Source organism: Colobus angolensis, unplaced genomic scaffold (assembly GCF_000951035.1).
Source record: "Colobus angolensis palliatus isolate OR3802 unplaced genomic scaffold, Cang.pa_1.0 Scaffold62, whole genome shotgun sequence".
Taxonomy (NCBI): domain Eukaryota; kingdom Metazoa; phylum Chordata; class Mammalia; order Primates; family Cercopithecidae; genus Colobus; species Colobus angolensis.
In genome coordinates, this window is record NW_012119821.1 from 282,926 (window position 1) to 299,859 (window position 16,934).

At 44.1% G+C, this 16,934-nt stretch overlaps 1 protein-coding gene across 2 annotated transcripts in view; it reads right to left on the reverse strand.

The window, feature by feature from the left end:
* MCC (mutated in colorectal cancers) overlaps positions 1-16,934 on the reverse strand; it is a 471,854-nt gene that overhangs the window by 82,080 nt on the left and 372,840 nt on the right. For both annotated transcript variants that reach the window (XM_011963646.1, XM_011963647.1), the window contains one exon: positions 12,875-13,017. In XM_011963646.1, coding sequence (XP_011819036.1) covers positions 12,875-13,017 — 143 coding nt within the window. The remainder of the gene's footprint in view (positions 1-12,874; positions 13,018-16,934) is intronic.

Below are 16,934 nucleotides of genomic sequence, written 5' to 3' on the forward strand. Positions count from 1 at the left end.
CAGTAACCTTCAGGAATGGCAGTACATTCAGAAAAGATTTGAGGTATTGTAATTTAATTAAAAAAATTTTTTTCCCCTGTGGGTTGGAGAGCAGGAGAAGGAAGAAAGAGATATGGGAAGTCTAAGGACAAGGGGGAGTAATGTACTCTTTAGAAAAACCCTGGCCCCCACTGCCACGTAACTCCATGAAGGGCAGCTGAGGAAGGCCCACTGGTTTTCTCCCTCAGCCTCGCTGTAGTTTATTTTTTTATTTTAAAAATTATTTTTATTATTATTTTTCCAGAGACAGGGTCTCATTACATTGCCCAGGCTAGTATCGAACTCCTGGGCTTCAATCCTCCCACCTCAGCTTCCCAAGTGGCTGGGATTACAGGCGTGAGCCACCTGTGCTGTGCTTTATACATCAAACGAAACTGCTACTATGTCCAGGAGACAGAGAGGAGGCCTTTGGTAGCAAATACACATTCCTTTAAGTGTATTTGTACTGTGCCTCTTTCCAAAGCATTTGAGGTTGCTTATCACAAGCAGCCACAAATAAGGGGAAAACACGGTGACTGGATCAGGGAAAGGCTGCGAGCAAACGGAGGCTGACCCAGCTGAGGGCTGACTCCTCCAGCTAGGCTTGAGCTTCCTGGCAGCCTGAGGAAATATGAATTATCTCCTAACAGAAAGGAGGAAGCATTCTGGTTTCACAAGGGAGGCAAGGTGTTTTTGGCAACAGAGACTAGAAGGATTTGGGTACACGGTACTTCATACGTGGTGTGAAGTGATGTGACGCCAGTCTCCTTAGCCAGTTTCACACATATGCAGATTTCATATGGTTTCTTCTTATGCTAACCTTCAGTTAAAATTAAAGTTGCAGACCATTTAAAGTACAAGGTAAAAGGGACTCTGGGGAGCACCAGGCTCACATAATCTTGGCACTCAGTCTTCAAAGTTGTCTGATAAGACTGAACAGGACCCAGAAGACTGGATGGAACGGACCTCTCCATTTGTCCAGCAGATAGATGCAAACCAGTCATCTGCAGCCAAAGATGTGCTTGCATATGGGGTGGGATTATGGTGTCTGGCATGGCCTTTTTTAAATTTTTAAAATAGTTTTTGAGTTAATTGTCAACATTTTAAAAATTGCTAAAATTTATGGCTATTCTTGTAAAATGAGAAGATCTGACAATGCTGGGCCCAGCTTCTCAACCACAGCCAACTGCGGAGGGGCCAGCCGCAGACCCCGGGACTCAGCACGCCCAACCCACGGTGCTCCTCCGCTCTGCCCGCCTCCACCCGAGTCAGTGGCTCCTCCTGCCCTTTTCCTCTTTTCTAAATGCAGTTTTCCTCAGTTGGCCTCCTGATAAGAGCTCAAGAATACACAGCTCAGGTTATATTTTTCTAATGAGAACCAGAGCCTTAGGTTTTTATGCTGCTGTTTGGGGAAAGACCCACATACGGCAGATCCTCAAATAACATTTTGTTCAACATCGTCTCATTATAACATAGATGAGGAGGGAAACACGGATTCCCAGCTGGGGCCACTGTCTGTGTGAAGGTTGCACATTGTCCCCTCCCCATGGCTGTGTGGCTTATCTTTGGGTATTCCAGTTTCCCCTACACCCCAAAGCTCAGCACGTTTGGTTCATTGGTGTGTCTAAATAGTCCCAGTCAGAGAGACAGAGACAGAGAGACAGAGAGAACGAATGTGTGTGTCCTGCGATGGGATGGCACCTGGCCAGGGTGGGTTCCCATCCAGTACCCTGAGCTCCTGGGATAGGCCTCAGCTACCTGCGACACTGACCTGGAATAAGGGGTTAAATAATTATCTCCCTTGTTTTTATTAATCTGCCCTGAATGTACATATAGCTCAAGTTTATTCCCACGTTTAACATTAGAAGTGTTTTGGGTTTCCATTTAGAAATTCACTTATGTTTCTGTGACCACAAATACACTACAGGAAGTTAACTCTTGATTATATCCATTAACCATAAATCTGGTATCGTTACACGTCATTTCATTTAAAGTTGCATTTTCCAGGAACCTATCAATGACACTGAGGACTTACTATACTTTGGAAATCTGGAAAGGAGGTAAGAGGACATTCAGGGCTATGAAAACTAAGAACCCTAATGAGCCTTCCTGCTTAAACACACGCCAGTGGGCAAGGCTGGTTTTCTTCTTTCTCACTTAGGATCAGCTGTGCCTATGACCAGAGTTGACACCATTAACTATGGCAGAGTTGGTTCATTTTGAATCAGGTGTTAAAAGTTGCTTTTTTAAACAAACAAGCCCTGTAAAAATCCTAACTCAAATAAAAGTGCAGCTCTAACAATGAGATGTTACAAACACCCCCCGGTCCACCTGATTCCAACCAAGCAGTCCCCTCTTTACCAGAATGACTTTGCTCCAAAGTATAGTTCCAGCTTCCAAAAGCACATGTTCCTGGGGATGGGTACTTGCTCGACACTAGTGGTTAGGTATCTGCCTAGTTTGGAAGCCTTCCATGCTGGGTCTTGACTAAGCTTTGCCTTTGATACGGCTTGGGTTTGTGCCCTTGCCCAAAAACCATCCTGAATTCTAATCGCCAGTGCTGGAGGAGGTGCTTGTTGGGAGGTTACTGGATCGTGGAGGCAGACTTCTCCCTTGTTGTTCTTGTGATAGTGAGTTCTCACGAGACCTGGTTGTTTAAAAGTGTGTGGCACCTCCCCTGTCTCTCTTTTTCCTCCTTCTCTGGCCATGTCAGATGTGCTTGCTTCCCCTTCACCTTCTGCCATAATTTTAAGTTTCCTGAGGCTTCCCCAGTCGTGCTTCCTGTACAGCCTGTGGAACTGTGAATCAATTAAAGCTCTTTTCTTTATAAATTACCCAATCTCAGGTAGTTCTTTACAGCAGTGTGAAAATGGACTAATACAGCCCTGAAATCTCATTTTCCAGGAAGCCTTCCCAGCCCTCTGGCACTCAGCCCTGAAAGCTGATGATTTCATTCATTCAACAGTGTGTTCCCAGAGACTCGCAGTGCTGGGCATGGAACGTGTGCTCTACAGACACTGGATGAGAGTAACATGTAAAATAAATGGAAGACTTTTTATAAGCCAACTTTTTAAAGTCCCAAGTTTTTGTTAATTCACTTGTTAATCAAGTATCATCAAATTTAAAACATATCACATGACATTATCACAGCCTGCTAATAAGGTAGAAAGTTTTCAATTAAGATCCCCAAGGTAGAAAGCTGTCAGTGAAGTTAGAGACATAAGCCACAGAGAATTTTAACCAGGCTAAGAAACAGAAGCATCTGTAGGCCAGGATTGGCCATTCACCATATCCTTGCCGCCTCCCGAGGGCCAATGCGTACCACCCACCCCTCTTTTCTGACTGGGCACACATCATGCCTGGTAAAGCAATTCAAGGTGGAAGAAAGACCTACAGATTCTTTCAGCACCAACACAGACTTTCTGTAAAGGCAAGATGTTATATTCCAGGGATAACAGTTCAGATCTTGTTGTAGCTCTAGAGCTGAAACCAGGAGGGCTGTTGCTTTTTTTTGAGCATTCCTCTGTACTCTGCATACAGCAAGGCCCTCTTTAATTCCACTGAGGAACAAACACAAACTGAAAATAAGTAACATAGAAAATTAGAAAACAGAATAGTCATCTTTTAGGGCCAAACACCAAAGAGACGACTGAAAGGTCTGGGAGGAAGGGAGAAAGAGTATCCATAGAGGTTACCCCTTGCTTTGTGTCCCATGTTGCCTCTGTCTACCTAAGACAAGAGGACTTATGAGAACAATGTTGTGGTAGTTTAAAAACTCCTCAATATCACCTGTAATGGACAAACTGACATTAGGACCCTCCTGCTGCAACATGGTAATGAGGACCATAACCCACATATGTTCTTGCAAACAAACAAACAAACAAACAAAAAAGTTAACCTCAAATCTTGTAAGAAAACAATCAGATCATCAGATTGAAGGGCATTCTATGACACCACTAACCTGACGTCCTCAAAATGGCAATGTCACGAGAGACAAAACAGCAGGAGGGAGGATCTGTTCTAGATTAAAGGACAGTCAAAAGACATGAAAACTACATATAATGTGTGAGCCTTGACTGGATCTGGGACTAAACCAAAGCAACCAAGGACATTAATGGGATAACTGGGGAAATCTGAATATGGACTGTGTATTGTCAATGCTTCATCAGTAGTAAAATTCTCAGGTGTGATGAAGGTACTGTGTTTATTATAGGAGAAGGTTCTTTCTTGAGAGGTTTATAAATATGCCTTTAGGGGGTGAAGCATCATGATGTCTGCAACTTTCAAATGGCTCAGAAAAAAACGTATACACAAACACAAATGCGAGCGAGAGAGAGAAAAAAATCAAATGTGGCAAAATGTTAACAATTGGATGATTAAGATGAGTGGTTTATGGAGGCTTATTTTACCTTTTCTGTGAGTTTGAAGATCTTTAAAATAAAAAGTTGAGAAAACACATACCTCAACATTCTAGGCAAGAAGGTCTCACATGGTCTGGATATGCTGCAGTGGAGATTTAACACAGAGAGCACAAGATGACCAATTCTCAGTGCAGCCACCAGAACAGGAGAGCTCTCCTGCAAGTGTGCCTTCCGCATCCAAATGATCACCAAGTACACAGGCACAAGTGGACGGGGACAGGAGGCAGAGAAATTCTAGGCAGAAAAGGGCAGGGTCCCTGGTGAAGCCCCACCTTGAAGCCTAGAACCGTGGCCCAAAGTGAGAATACGCAACCTTTTTTCCCCACTGGAAGGCTGCCTTTTCCAAAATCACCCATGGCCCACCCCACCCCCCATCCTATCCCATAAAAACCCTGATCAAACTGGCAGAGAGCAGAGAAGGGAAGAAGAAGAGAAGCAGCTGGATGTCAGAGACTGTGGTTTGATGTCAGAGAGCAGCAGCTTGACTTCAGAGCAATGGCTTGACACCATTGCTTTGGAGAGGAGTACGGCTGGGGACAGCCAGAATCCAGGGGAAGATTACCTTCCCGTTCCATCCCCCTTCTAGCTCCCCTTCCTGTGGAGAGCCACTTTTATTGGCAATAAAATCCTCTGTATTCACCCCCCTTCAATTCTTTGTGAGACCTGATTTTTCCTGGATGCCAAACAAGAGCTTGGGTGCCATGGGTGCAGATGCTAAAGGGTGTCACACTGACCCTCTGCCTTCAGTGGTGGAGAGCAACTGCCTCACATGAAAAGGCAGAGGGCTCACTGAGCTGTTTAACACTTAAGCTGCCCACGAACGGCAAAGCTAAAAGAGCACTGTAACACATGCCCTCTGGAGCTTTGGGGGTCACAGGTCTTCCCCCGAGACACTGCTGTGGGGTCATCCCAGAGTTTTGCTCCTGCTGATGCTCAAAAGCACTTGCTCTGGCCCCTGCACCCACTCACCTGCGTGCTCCTCCTTCCTCGAGGGGTTGAGAGCTGCGGACTGAGTAAGCGAGGCACCCCTGTCACGAGGCCTGAGAAGGGGTCAAGGAAAATTTCCTCTTTCAAAGTCAGGGTGGGGGGCCTGAGAAGCGCAAGCTGCTACCCCATCACATTCTGACTACAGATCTCTGTTTCTTTTCTCAAAGCAATCGAGGCTGCATTTTCAGAACTTCTATTTTAGCAAAATCTTACCAGCTGGAGATTTGTTTTCATTTTCACTGTTGTCACTTTGGATTCCTGACACTGTTTCTGTGAATCAACAAACTTGGTCATAAATATGAAGGGATAAGGAAGATAACCTAACATCAACTCCAGGAAGCTGTCCTCCGTGACTGCGAGCCTCTACTGGCCTTGGTGTCCACCTAGGATCCCCCACTCTGCTCTGCCACAGCACCCCCACATAACTCCTAGCCATCTACCTCCAGCCTCAGTGGCAGAAATGTTCTGCAAGTGGTTTCTGCCAGAACTTTTCTGGCAGAAAAGTTCTGTTTCACACATATGTGAAAAAAAGTTCAAATCTACATATAATCATTTTACTTATTTGACTGCTGATCACCTGAATTGGCACAGCTTTAAAAGAATAATACCCAGTTTTGCAGAGGATGGGAGGAAATCTTTGGGGTAGAGAGGGAACGGCAACTGACAATATACAAGAAAAGAATTAATCATTCAATACCTTTGAGAAGTAATCCTGAAGAAATAGAAGTATGTTTAGAGGATAAATTCCAACCTCTCCACTGTGCCTCCATGGCTCTCTATCGTTACTGGCCGCAGCCCAACTCTCAGGCCTCATTTCTGCCCACTCTTCCCCAGGCTCACTAACCTCCAGTCCGAATGGCCTTTTCCTATTGCCTGGGTCACCTGTGGCAGCTCCAGATCCCCTTTAGACAGGCTGTCTCCTGCCCTTGAGAACAATCAGTGGATCCTCCATTAGCACTCATCCCAGGCCCTGTGGCCCTCATGCTAACAGGAGTGAGAGGATTTCCATGCAGCCCGGAGGAGGGGGAAGATGTGGTTCTGGCATCCAAACGTGATCTACAAAATATTTTCTCATAACAGCAATGTTCACACTGATGGCTGGGGATGCGGTAACAACCCTAGCAAGGTCCCGAAGTTATTTCCATGACAGATTACATAGGCTTTCTGAGGCTGGTTTCAGCAGCTAACACTCCTTTATTGTAATGCTGGTTTTAAGAAAAATGATGTCATGAACTTCAAATAACCAAAACAAAATCAACCTTAAAAGACACGGTCTGTTTAGAAAATAAAGACTGTGTATGTTAATAATAGGAGTTCATGAATCCCAAGAACTGTGGGAGCTCATTTTGAGAAAAGGCTGTAGATTAATGCTTTTCCGTTTCCATCTTATACCCCAAGTCTCTTCTGGGGACTGAAAAGTTATGTATGGAACTGCAGACTGTGGGGGAAATATTCCAAAGTAACACAAACTGAAGTAGAAAAATGACCTTTCCTGCTCTCAACCCTGGTTACTCCAAGGAAGATTCTGGAATGACTTTAGGGGGTTCTCCTCAGTCACTTAGCTCTGCTACCATTTGCAGACAGGTCTTATTTGACCAGGCTCAGATCCCTGGGAGAAAACACACAGTCACCCCAGACAGTGCTCCAGTCAATCAGTGTTCAAACTGTTGCCTGGTTCTCAGGGACGATCCACATCGTGACCCTCTCCAGAGAAATTAAGTTGCCAAAATAAAGAAAAGAAAAAGGTAACAAAGGGCTTGGCCTGTTATATCAACTAGTTAGAGTACAACTTTCAGTCCAGTCTAACCTTTTCAGTCTGTGGACTAGAGGATCACCGACAACTAGCCACCTCATTCCTAGCAAAAAGCGAGTATTCTCCAGACAGCCTGCTTTACCTGTGTAAACAGTTCTCTCCATGTCTGCAAAAACTGTTTTTGGAAGAGGCAGGGCTGCCTTTCCCTGCCCCGACCCTCTCTCCTCACTCTGAGTGGCTGCTTGACGCTTATAAACACTTTTTCCTGAAGCCATTAAGCCTCGTGAGCCAGTAAGCCAGGAAAATCTGGCTTAAGCATCAAACATATTTCACAGTCACAACTGCACCAAAAAGCCAGGTTTCATGTGTAAATTCTTCCTTGGTTGTCCTCCAAAACCTACTCACACAGAGGAAAAATCTAAGTGATCACACCAGAAAGCAAGGTATTCTATGTATAGAACACCTTGGGGTATGAGTAGAGTTCAACCCTTAGGGTATAATGGTTTCATATGTCAACCCTGAGGGTATAATAGTTTGATAGTGCTAAATTCTAGAAAAATAAAAATTTATCACCTGAAATCAGAAGAGATCTCAAAATAACAGAACGCTTTACTGGCTGTGCAAAGGCCCATACACAGGGATCAGGGATTTTGTTTTGGAAACAATTGCTCCAGAAAAGCACTGCTGTTGCATTAACAGAGGTGGGAAAATGGTCCGCAGGAAAGGACACCAAACATGCTCTAACATGCATGATGCAATAAGCCTGTGTGCACACATCTGTGCTCTGCTCTATTGCAATACCCAGAATGATTGGGTCCAAGAGTGTTGTTTCTATTTTAATATGAAGGGCCTCAAAATCTGACTGCAAATGCTTCGCTATTAAGCCAGGTGCTTGTGATCACACAGCTGCTCCCTAATTCCCCCATCAGCCCTGGAGACCTCAAAGGACTGCAGTAAGCAAAGGAAATGAACCACTGGCATGTCTTCCTGTTTAAACCAAGGACTATCAAAGGAAAGCCATCTAGAGAAACACAGGCGACAACAACAAAAACAACTTCTTGGCTTTGTGGCCTTGGACAAGTGACTTACCCTCTCTAAACTCCATTATCCTAATTTTACAGATGAGGAGCTCTCCAGGGCGTCCTTCCGGGTTGGGGATTAAACATGAGGGATGCATGTAAATGCTTGACACAGGGTAAGTGAGTAAAGCATGTTAGCTGGTATATCCACCCTCTCTTTTAACGGCAAGCCTTTGCCAGATGGAGGACATAAAAATTCTAAGCAGTGACTCCTACCTTGGCTTTGTCCACTTAATTACCTTTATTTTCTGAACAACTGTGTGACCAGGTTTGAAAAGAGGGAATTTTTTTTAAAAAAACATGCAACGTGACAGTGGCTGGCATCTTTCTCCTTTATTTGACTGCTTAGGTAAGTCAAAGCACTTTTTAATTGGATCGTGTATTCCTCCGGGCTTGGAAGACAGTGCCCAGGAACTAGCCTACTGAAGGGGCAGCTGGACTCTGATGGGTGGGGTATGAAAACAAAAGAAAGTGTGTTTTGATGAAGCGAATAGGCTGAACTTAGTCCTATTATCTTTGGAAATCGGCAAATATACTGCGGCAAATTCGGCAGCTCGAGAAAACCTCTGGGTTACTAATGCAGGTTTGCAAATATAGCAACTATAATGAAATGGCTACTTTTAAATGATTTCCTATAATGGTGCTTATATATGGAAGCTTTTTTCCCTGTTGAAGAAATTTAATTGGAAAATGGCAAAGGAATAAGAAGAGGCAGACGGCCAGTTCCGCTGAACAAACACACGACTGCGCTGTGTGAGCAGCTTTCATGAACTCCTCCTTGTTGTGCCCAAGTGTTTGTCCTCCTGGGGGATCTGGCAGAGCTGCCCTGCCCGGTGCACCCTCCTCCTCACAGGCTCCGACCCCACTCAGTCCCCGGATTCCTGCTCGGCTGTGACCTCTGGGAAGCATTCTTCCACGCTCCTCCCCAAGGTTATCACTAGGGCCACTGCAGGCCTGCTATGGAGTCTTAACTGCACTGTGAGGTCTTCCCTGTGGACCTGTCTGCATCCTCCAAAGAACTGTGAGCTTAGGGATGGGGTTCATTCACTGCTGCTCAAGTATATGAGTATCTCCTATGTGTAGGCACTGCTGTGCTGATAAATTCGGCAGGTGAGTCCCTGCCTGCGTGGAGCCTGCACTCTGGCATGACAGCCAGATAAAACTTGGTAACACACAAGGAAGAGAGTACAAACACAATCCATTCTCAGGGAGTGCTCCATGCTATGAAAGAAAATGAAGCCGGAAAAGGGAGGCGAGTGGCTGCAGAGGAGTGAGGGATGAGGCATGACTCTAGAGGGGAGGGTGGGGGTCCTTTGCAGAGACAGCTGCTGAGGAAGAAGGGCTGCAGGAGGAAGGAACAGCCAGCACAGAGCCCCGGGCAGGAGAAGCAGCTCAGGCTGGAGGAACAGGAAGCCAGGAGGCCAGAGTGGCTGGAGCTGGAAGTAAAACAGGACAAATGGCCAAGGAGGAGGCCAGAAGCAGGGAGCACCCTGTTGGCTGCATGCTGGGAATCTACAAGTAACTCTAGGCTTGAAGGATTTGAGGGTGGGAGCAAAGTGACCTGACAGCAGATTCTGTCTTTCATCCCCAGTACCTAGCACAGCCCCAAGTGAGTCTGCTGACTAAATGAGAAAAAAAGCTTCTATGTGTGGACAGAGAACATGTGTCAACACTGGGCAGGGAAGGTCACTCCCCTCCAGGAACTCAGTCTTCTCAGGAAAGAGGCTACCACCAGTTATAACTAAGCCATGTGTTTTTAAATGAGGGACAGAATGAAAAGAATAGTTTGGGGAAATGAGGATGCCATGGCGCAGACAGGCGGACGCTGGCTTCTGTGTGAGGACCAGTGCTACAGATACCACCTCATGTCAGGAGGTCCAAGAAGTCCCACAGGAAAGACATCCATGTAAGTGGGTTTATCCCTGCACTTCGCAAACTTATTTAATTATGGAACTTTGTTGGAGTGCAGGTCACTTATTAATTCCATAAAATACAATTGGAGAGAAGTGAATAGAGGGATCAGTATAGGTTTGACACTCTACAATGATCAGCAATTTCCAGGCTGTTTAAATCTGTCTGGCTGCCTAAGGCGGAAGACAGAGTCCTGGAGCTTGAGGCCGCCAGGGTTAGAGGTTTATGATGCCTGTATGAAGTCAGGATGTGAGTGTGAACTTACATGCTGGTATGAACTTGGCCCATGCATGGTCTGGTTGCAGGGAGTTGTGTGTATTGTAACATAAAGCCCAGGGTCTGGGTTCGGTTTAATTGGGGGAATTGTCTTCACTCCTCATGATACTTCTGCTTGGTTTAAGCCGCTACCAACATAGAGCTGTAATGGCTTCGATGCATTTTATTTGGCCTTAGATGCAATCCAGACTACTGATCGCTCCTTCCTTATTAGAGCCTCTTCTGCCACACTGGCTTCCAGAATACCATTCTCCTCATTTTATTCCTTCATCTTTGGCTGGCTGACTGGTGAATTGGTTGATTACCTCATTCATTCATTCCCACTACTATCTTTAAACACATGTTATGTGCCAGGCCTTGTGATAATCTCTGAAGATCTACTAGGAGATGAAACAAACATGCCTCCGCCTAGTGGAATTTAGTGGGAGAGTCAGTCAAGCAAATAAATACTATTACATAATTTAAAATGTCAATGTGATAGTAAGATACAAATGGGGCAATGACAGAGTCAACAACTATCATGCGCAAACACCCTGATGACTCCCAGCTGCTTTTCTTCAGCCCAGGTCTCTCCTCTTGGTTTTTTTATCTGAATACCTACTGCCTTCTGAAGCGTCTCTGCTCAAATACTTCAAGACACTATAAACCCATGGACAAACAGAACACACGATCTCCACCTATCATATAGTTCCTGCCCCAAGCAAAACAAAACTCAAAGCAAAACCACAGAGTCCTATTTCCCATGTGCCCTATTGGTGAGTGGCCCTGTCATCCATCTATTGTGCAAATAAGCTCTTATGGGGCATACACACCCTTCCACCTTCAATCGCTTTCCAATCCTTCAGCAAACCTTGCCAATTTTACATCTTTATTAAATCTCAGCTGCCACCACCCTAATCTGAGCAACAATTTTGCCCATCTAGACTTCTGCAACAGTTTCCAAGCTAGCCTCCCCAACTCATTCTTCATCTATGGATTCTTTCTTCACACTACAGAGTGATTGATTCAAAACGCAAATCTGATGATCTCATTCTCTTCCCCCACTATTAAAAAATCTTTCAGCAGCTTCTTGTGGATCTTTGGGTAAAGACCAAACATGGTCTCTAGCATGGCCTGTAAGACTCTGCATGGCCTAGCTCCTGCCTACCTCTCCAGCTCCCCTCTTGTACCTCTGTCCTCTATCCATGATGATCTTCAGTCACCTCCTTAAATGCATTCCTCTCCCTCGTTGGATGCTATTCTCTTCCTTGACCTGCCTAATTCCTACTGATCCTCCAGATCTGAGGTCAAACGCCTTCCTAGAGGAAGCCTTCTTGTAACCCCGACCGAATCAAATTTCTTGGGATACACTCTCATACTGCTGTGTTCCGTAATGTTGTAGCGCTTACAAGATTTTAATTAAACTCAAATATGTAATATTTGATTAAAATCCCTCTCCCCAACAAGACTTTAACTTCCAAGAAAAACTCATTATAAAACTCAAGAAAACCGACTGTATGCACTCTTCTTTCTCCTGGTTCTTCTTCCCTCTCTCCCAGACATGTAAACGTGTCTGTCCTAAGACATGCTGCTCCTCCCTCTTTTGACTCCACACCCTTCAAACCACAGGGATCACCTTAGCCCAGATCACTTCAAAGCCTCTTCCGTAAGCCTCAGTCTCTTTCCAAATATCCAGGTAGGCAAGACCAGTGGTTTTGTAACATTTTGACTGCAACCCAGTTAGAACATTCATTTGGCAACTTACTGCCTACAAAGATGCAAGAAACAAATTTCATGAAACAATATTGTCACTTGCTTTCCCATTAGCTTTCATTTAAAAATACTTTTTCATAGAATTACAAGACCCAATAGGTCACACCCTGCAGTTTAAAATACATCATACCAGATATTTACATATGGATATTTCCCTACAACCTCAAACATAAGATGACTATTTCCCAACTCATTTCTCAACAAAACTTCCTTACTAAGGAATATATATATGATCCTTCTCTTAGTCACTGAGGAACAACACATTGGCGTCATTTTGGACTCCTCCTTCTTACCCAACCCAAGTAGTTGTTAAAACCTCTTGGGGTTCTTCCACCGCAACGTGTTGGCCCCCATCCCATCCCTTCCATTCTCACCATCATAGTTCAGATACTACTGTAACTTGGAATGCTGTGACAGTCTTTTAAACTGGTTCCCTACTTCCAGAATTTTCAAATAGAAGTGACTTATGTTTGAATCACAACTGTATCAGAGCAGAAAGCTTTAGTTCCATTTGACCAACAAAGTAATGTGTAAGGGACTGAAATACATGTGACTTTATCCACTCAGTAAACTCCTTGAAAAATTAAATTTTAATTCAGGCTGCCTCACATTTCTAAAATTTCTATTACAATCCAGAAACCAAACTCTGGGTTGGTGGTAACGGCAGGCAGACTCACCCATGTCAGCAGTGACCATGGTAGACTGGTTTTCGGGGATAGAGACAGAGGTCTGGTCTTGGTCCATGCTTCGAGAGTCCTCGTTGACCTCGTGTTGGCTCTGGCTGAGTTCTGATCGCAGTTCTGAGTACTCATCTTCCTCCCTGAGAAAAAAGGAGAGTTGGCCACCACTGACAGAGGATTTAAGACAACCCCCTAGAGAATATGTCTTTTAAGGACAAGAAAAAGACATTCAGAGAGAAAACAGATTTCTCCCCCGGGCCACATGGACCAGGATTCCTCCCAGCCCAAATAGATGGTCACATCTATGGTCAACGAGTGAAGCTGAAAGGTTGCTTCTGTGTCCACATAACATACCATGTACCGAATGAGATTCATCTATCAGCCTGCAGAAACTCTTCCCCTCTAAAGATTCCTGAAGAAACGAGATTTCTTCACCTCCTCAAATTCCGAGGGGAAAAAGAACTGAGACTACTAGCACTGAGGCTACTGTTGAACCAAATAACAAAGAGTCTAGCACACAGCAACGGCATGCCCTACCACCGGGAGGGGCCCACAGGGGCTTCCTTCCTGAAAGAGGCTGGAGGTTGGAGATGGGGTTGGAGCTACTGAGAAACCAGCACCTCATCTGTGCAGATCAAACTAGACGTTTTTGAAAGATATATGGATCAGCATGCCCAAGAAAGACGAGGCTAACTTCCCAAAGAAAGGAGGTAGAATTAGGGGGTAGGAAGAGAGGATGCAATGAGGAGAAAACGGAACACCGAATGAGAGAACACCACTCAGTGGCCTATTTCCTTTAATTTGCACTTGCTAACAAGAAGACAACATTTAAACCCCACCGTGTTTTATTTGTATACACACATCTACCTATTCTCAACCCTTCAGGGGTCCCTCAACCTCTGGTCTCTTCATTGTACTATTAGCAAGCTGAGAAACTTAAAATTGCAGTATGTATTTCAGAGCACATGCAGTGTCCCCTTCCCACACTACCACCACCACACACACACTGGACACAGGGATGGAGACAGCAAAATGAACCCTCTTTGAAGGATCTATTTTGCAAGTAAACCAGTAGGGGAAACTGTCAGGGGATTTAACTGGGAGTGGAATGCCCACTTAGGTCTGCTCAGCCTCAAGGGCAGATTGTCTGTGAAGAAAGCTAGGAATCGGAGAACTCTCAGCCTGGCATTCATTTTAAGTTGTCAACAACCAGAGAAGAAAGTCTACAGTGTTGGATTCCGGGTGGACCAAGACGATGAGTGGTGATCATTAGGGTTTAGGGAGGCAAGTGGGAGACATATCTATAAATCAGAGAAATGTGAAGAACAGAAATCTTGGTTCTCTCAAGATATCAAATTTCTCCCAGGAAAGGGATTCAGTTGAGCCTGTGTTTTATAAGGTATTGTTAATAAAAGCTACCCAGAAATCTGGAAAAGCTTTATGTAGATATAAAGCCCCACGACATGCAAAATATGAATTAGAGAGTGGTAAAGACAAAAAAAAAATACAGACTAATGTTCTATGAATAAGTTAATTATTAGACATCTGCAAGCAAAAGTCAACAATAATTAAGTTTAGGAAAGAAAACAATTAAAAAGTACTCTTAAGTGCCTTTTTGGTCTACAGGATGATTGTGCACTGATAGATACATTAGCTCTCCTTTCAGTCAGCACTTAAAATTCTGATTTTAGTTAAGGGGAGATTTTGTGTATGATGAATAAATTACCTTGGTTGCATGGCCAACGTAATCAGCTTTGGCTCAGCCAAGACATTTTTGCAGCCAAGAAAGCAAGTGATAAATGCTACTGCTGTTTCTTTGGTATAAATGGCATTTGTAAAATCTTCAATAGCCACCTTAAACCCTCCTGGCCTGCCAGATTCGAAAACATATAGTTCCTGCCAAATCTCCTGCTTTGTACAGAATTACTTCTAGAGATTACTAGGAAGAACTTTCAGAGCACAGTCTGAAGGAGAACCATATTACCTTAGGCAGTAGGTTTTCCGTGTCACAACATGCAAACTAAAAATTCCTATTCAATGTATTTGAGCACCAAAACAAAGATAGGAACACAAACACTGCACAGATTCTGTCTTCAAGGAGACAAAGATGTTCACAACCCAAGAAGGATGCTGTGGGTGAACACAGGTGGAGTATCTGGGGCTGCCGGTGGGGAGTGGCCAGAGAAGACCTCCTGGGTGGAGAAAAGCACTCCAGATGAGTCTTCAGTTAGGCCACGAGTGTGGAACAGCACAGGCAAAGGCTCAGAGGAGCTGCAAAGTGCAGGACTTGGAGGGGAGCAAGTGGTTCACTATGGCTGAAACGAAAACATGGCACAGGATGGAAACATCAGGATGGAGAGCACTCAGACTACTTGTTGACTGGGCAGTTTGAGCAAAAGGAAAACATATTGCACCAGAGGATGCAAATAATCAGGGTTAGATGGAAAAAATAAAAATACAACGTGGAAAGTCTAGGAATTCAGGGGAAGGAATAAATGTTGCCAAGATCTTGTGTGGAAACAGATAAAATGAGAAGAAGAGAAACGCATTCCAGCTATGGTAATCATTGTAAGTATTCTAGAGCTAAAACGACACATGCCAACAAAGTAATAGTCATTAGAGGTGGAAAGCTGCCTTGTGAGAACGGGGAAGATCTTGTGCCACAAAGAATGAGGTATAAAAAGGTTAAACTGAGCTTAAATATTACAAAGTTCATGCAGCCCTGTTGAGTCTCCCACTGACTTTCGTAAAAAATCATGGCGCTGCATATCCTTATCTCTCATTGGCATCATTCCTGAAAGGAGGCTGGAACCTGGGACCGGGAAATGACAAATTGTAAACTAACTCAATTTGTGATTGCCGTACGCGTGACACACTGACGACCGGGGGTCTTCTCTACCATTCAGGAGCATTGTTCCATTCAGAGCAAAGGAGTAAGTAAAACACACTAAGAGTCCCTGGCAGTTTTGCAAAGACAAGGTTTTGAGTTGTGCTTCTGCAGTGGCTCTGCACAGCCTTGAGGACGCCTGGTGAGGCTGTGTGGCTAATGACCCAGCACAACAGCACCTGAAGATGACTTCTGTTTGTTGTGTATACAGGCATTCTTCTCAAGCAATAACTTATTTCTTTGGGGAAAAAATGCCTTCCCCAAAAAACACCAACTACTAATGCTGGTGATGAAAAGAGGAAAATGTAAAAACATGGAAAAAAAAGTGGCCATTTAAAACCAGAAAAATAGCAGCTCTGATAAACTGATAAACGTTGAAAGTGACACTCTGTAGTAGCAGGTTTATAATAACGGACTGACAAAGCTCTCAGGTGTTTCTCCTTGGAACGTAAAGGGTCAACTCACAGGATTCCAAATGCATATTCTTTCATTCACTTAGAAGTGTCTGGGAAGTGCTTCCAAGCTGCTTTAAGAGATGCAACGATTAATGTTTGCTCCTAGTTTAAACAACATAAAAAATGCTCCTAAGGAGGCAGGCATTAGATTGTACACTTGCCTATGTAATGACCAGCAGTGGCAGAAAAGTCACAGGCTGGCAGACTGGAAGGGATTTTAAAGAGTGTTTTAGCCAGGACCACTACCTTTATTTTACAAATAAGACAAATGGGGCTTCGAGAGGCAACTTACCTAAGATCATACAACTACCAGCACAGCCTAATTCCTAAATTTCACACCAATGAGACAATATGTAGTTGACTCTTCAACAACATGGATTTGAGCTGCATTAATCCATTTATATGCAAATTTTCTTTCAATAAATGCATTTGAAAATTTTTTGGAAATTTGTGACAAAACGCAGATGAATCGTGTAGCCTAGAAACACACAAAAAAATTTTAAGATATGTCATGAATACATGAAATATACACATTAGGTTGATGCAAAAGTAATTGCGGTTTTGCTTTTGAAAGTAATGGAAAAAACCGCAACTGCTTTCACACAACCTAATAGATACTAGTCTATGTGTTAATTGACTGCTTATGTTATCTGTAAGGCTTCAAGTCAACAGTAGACTTTTTTTTTTTTTGAGACGGAGTCTCGCTCTGTCGCCC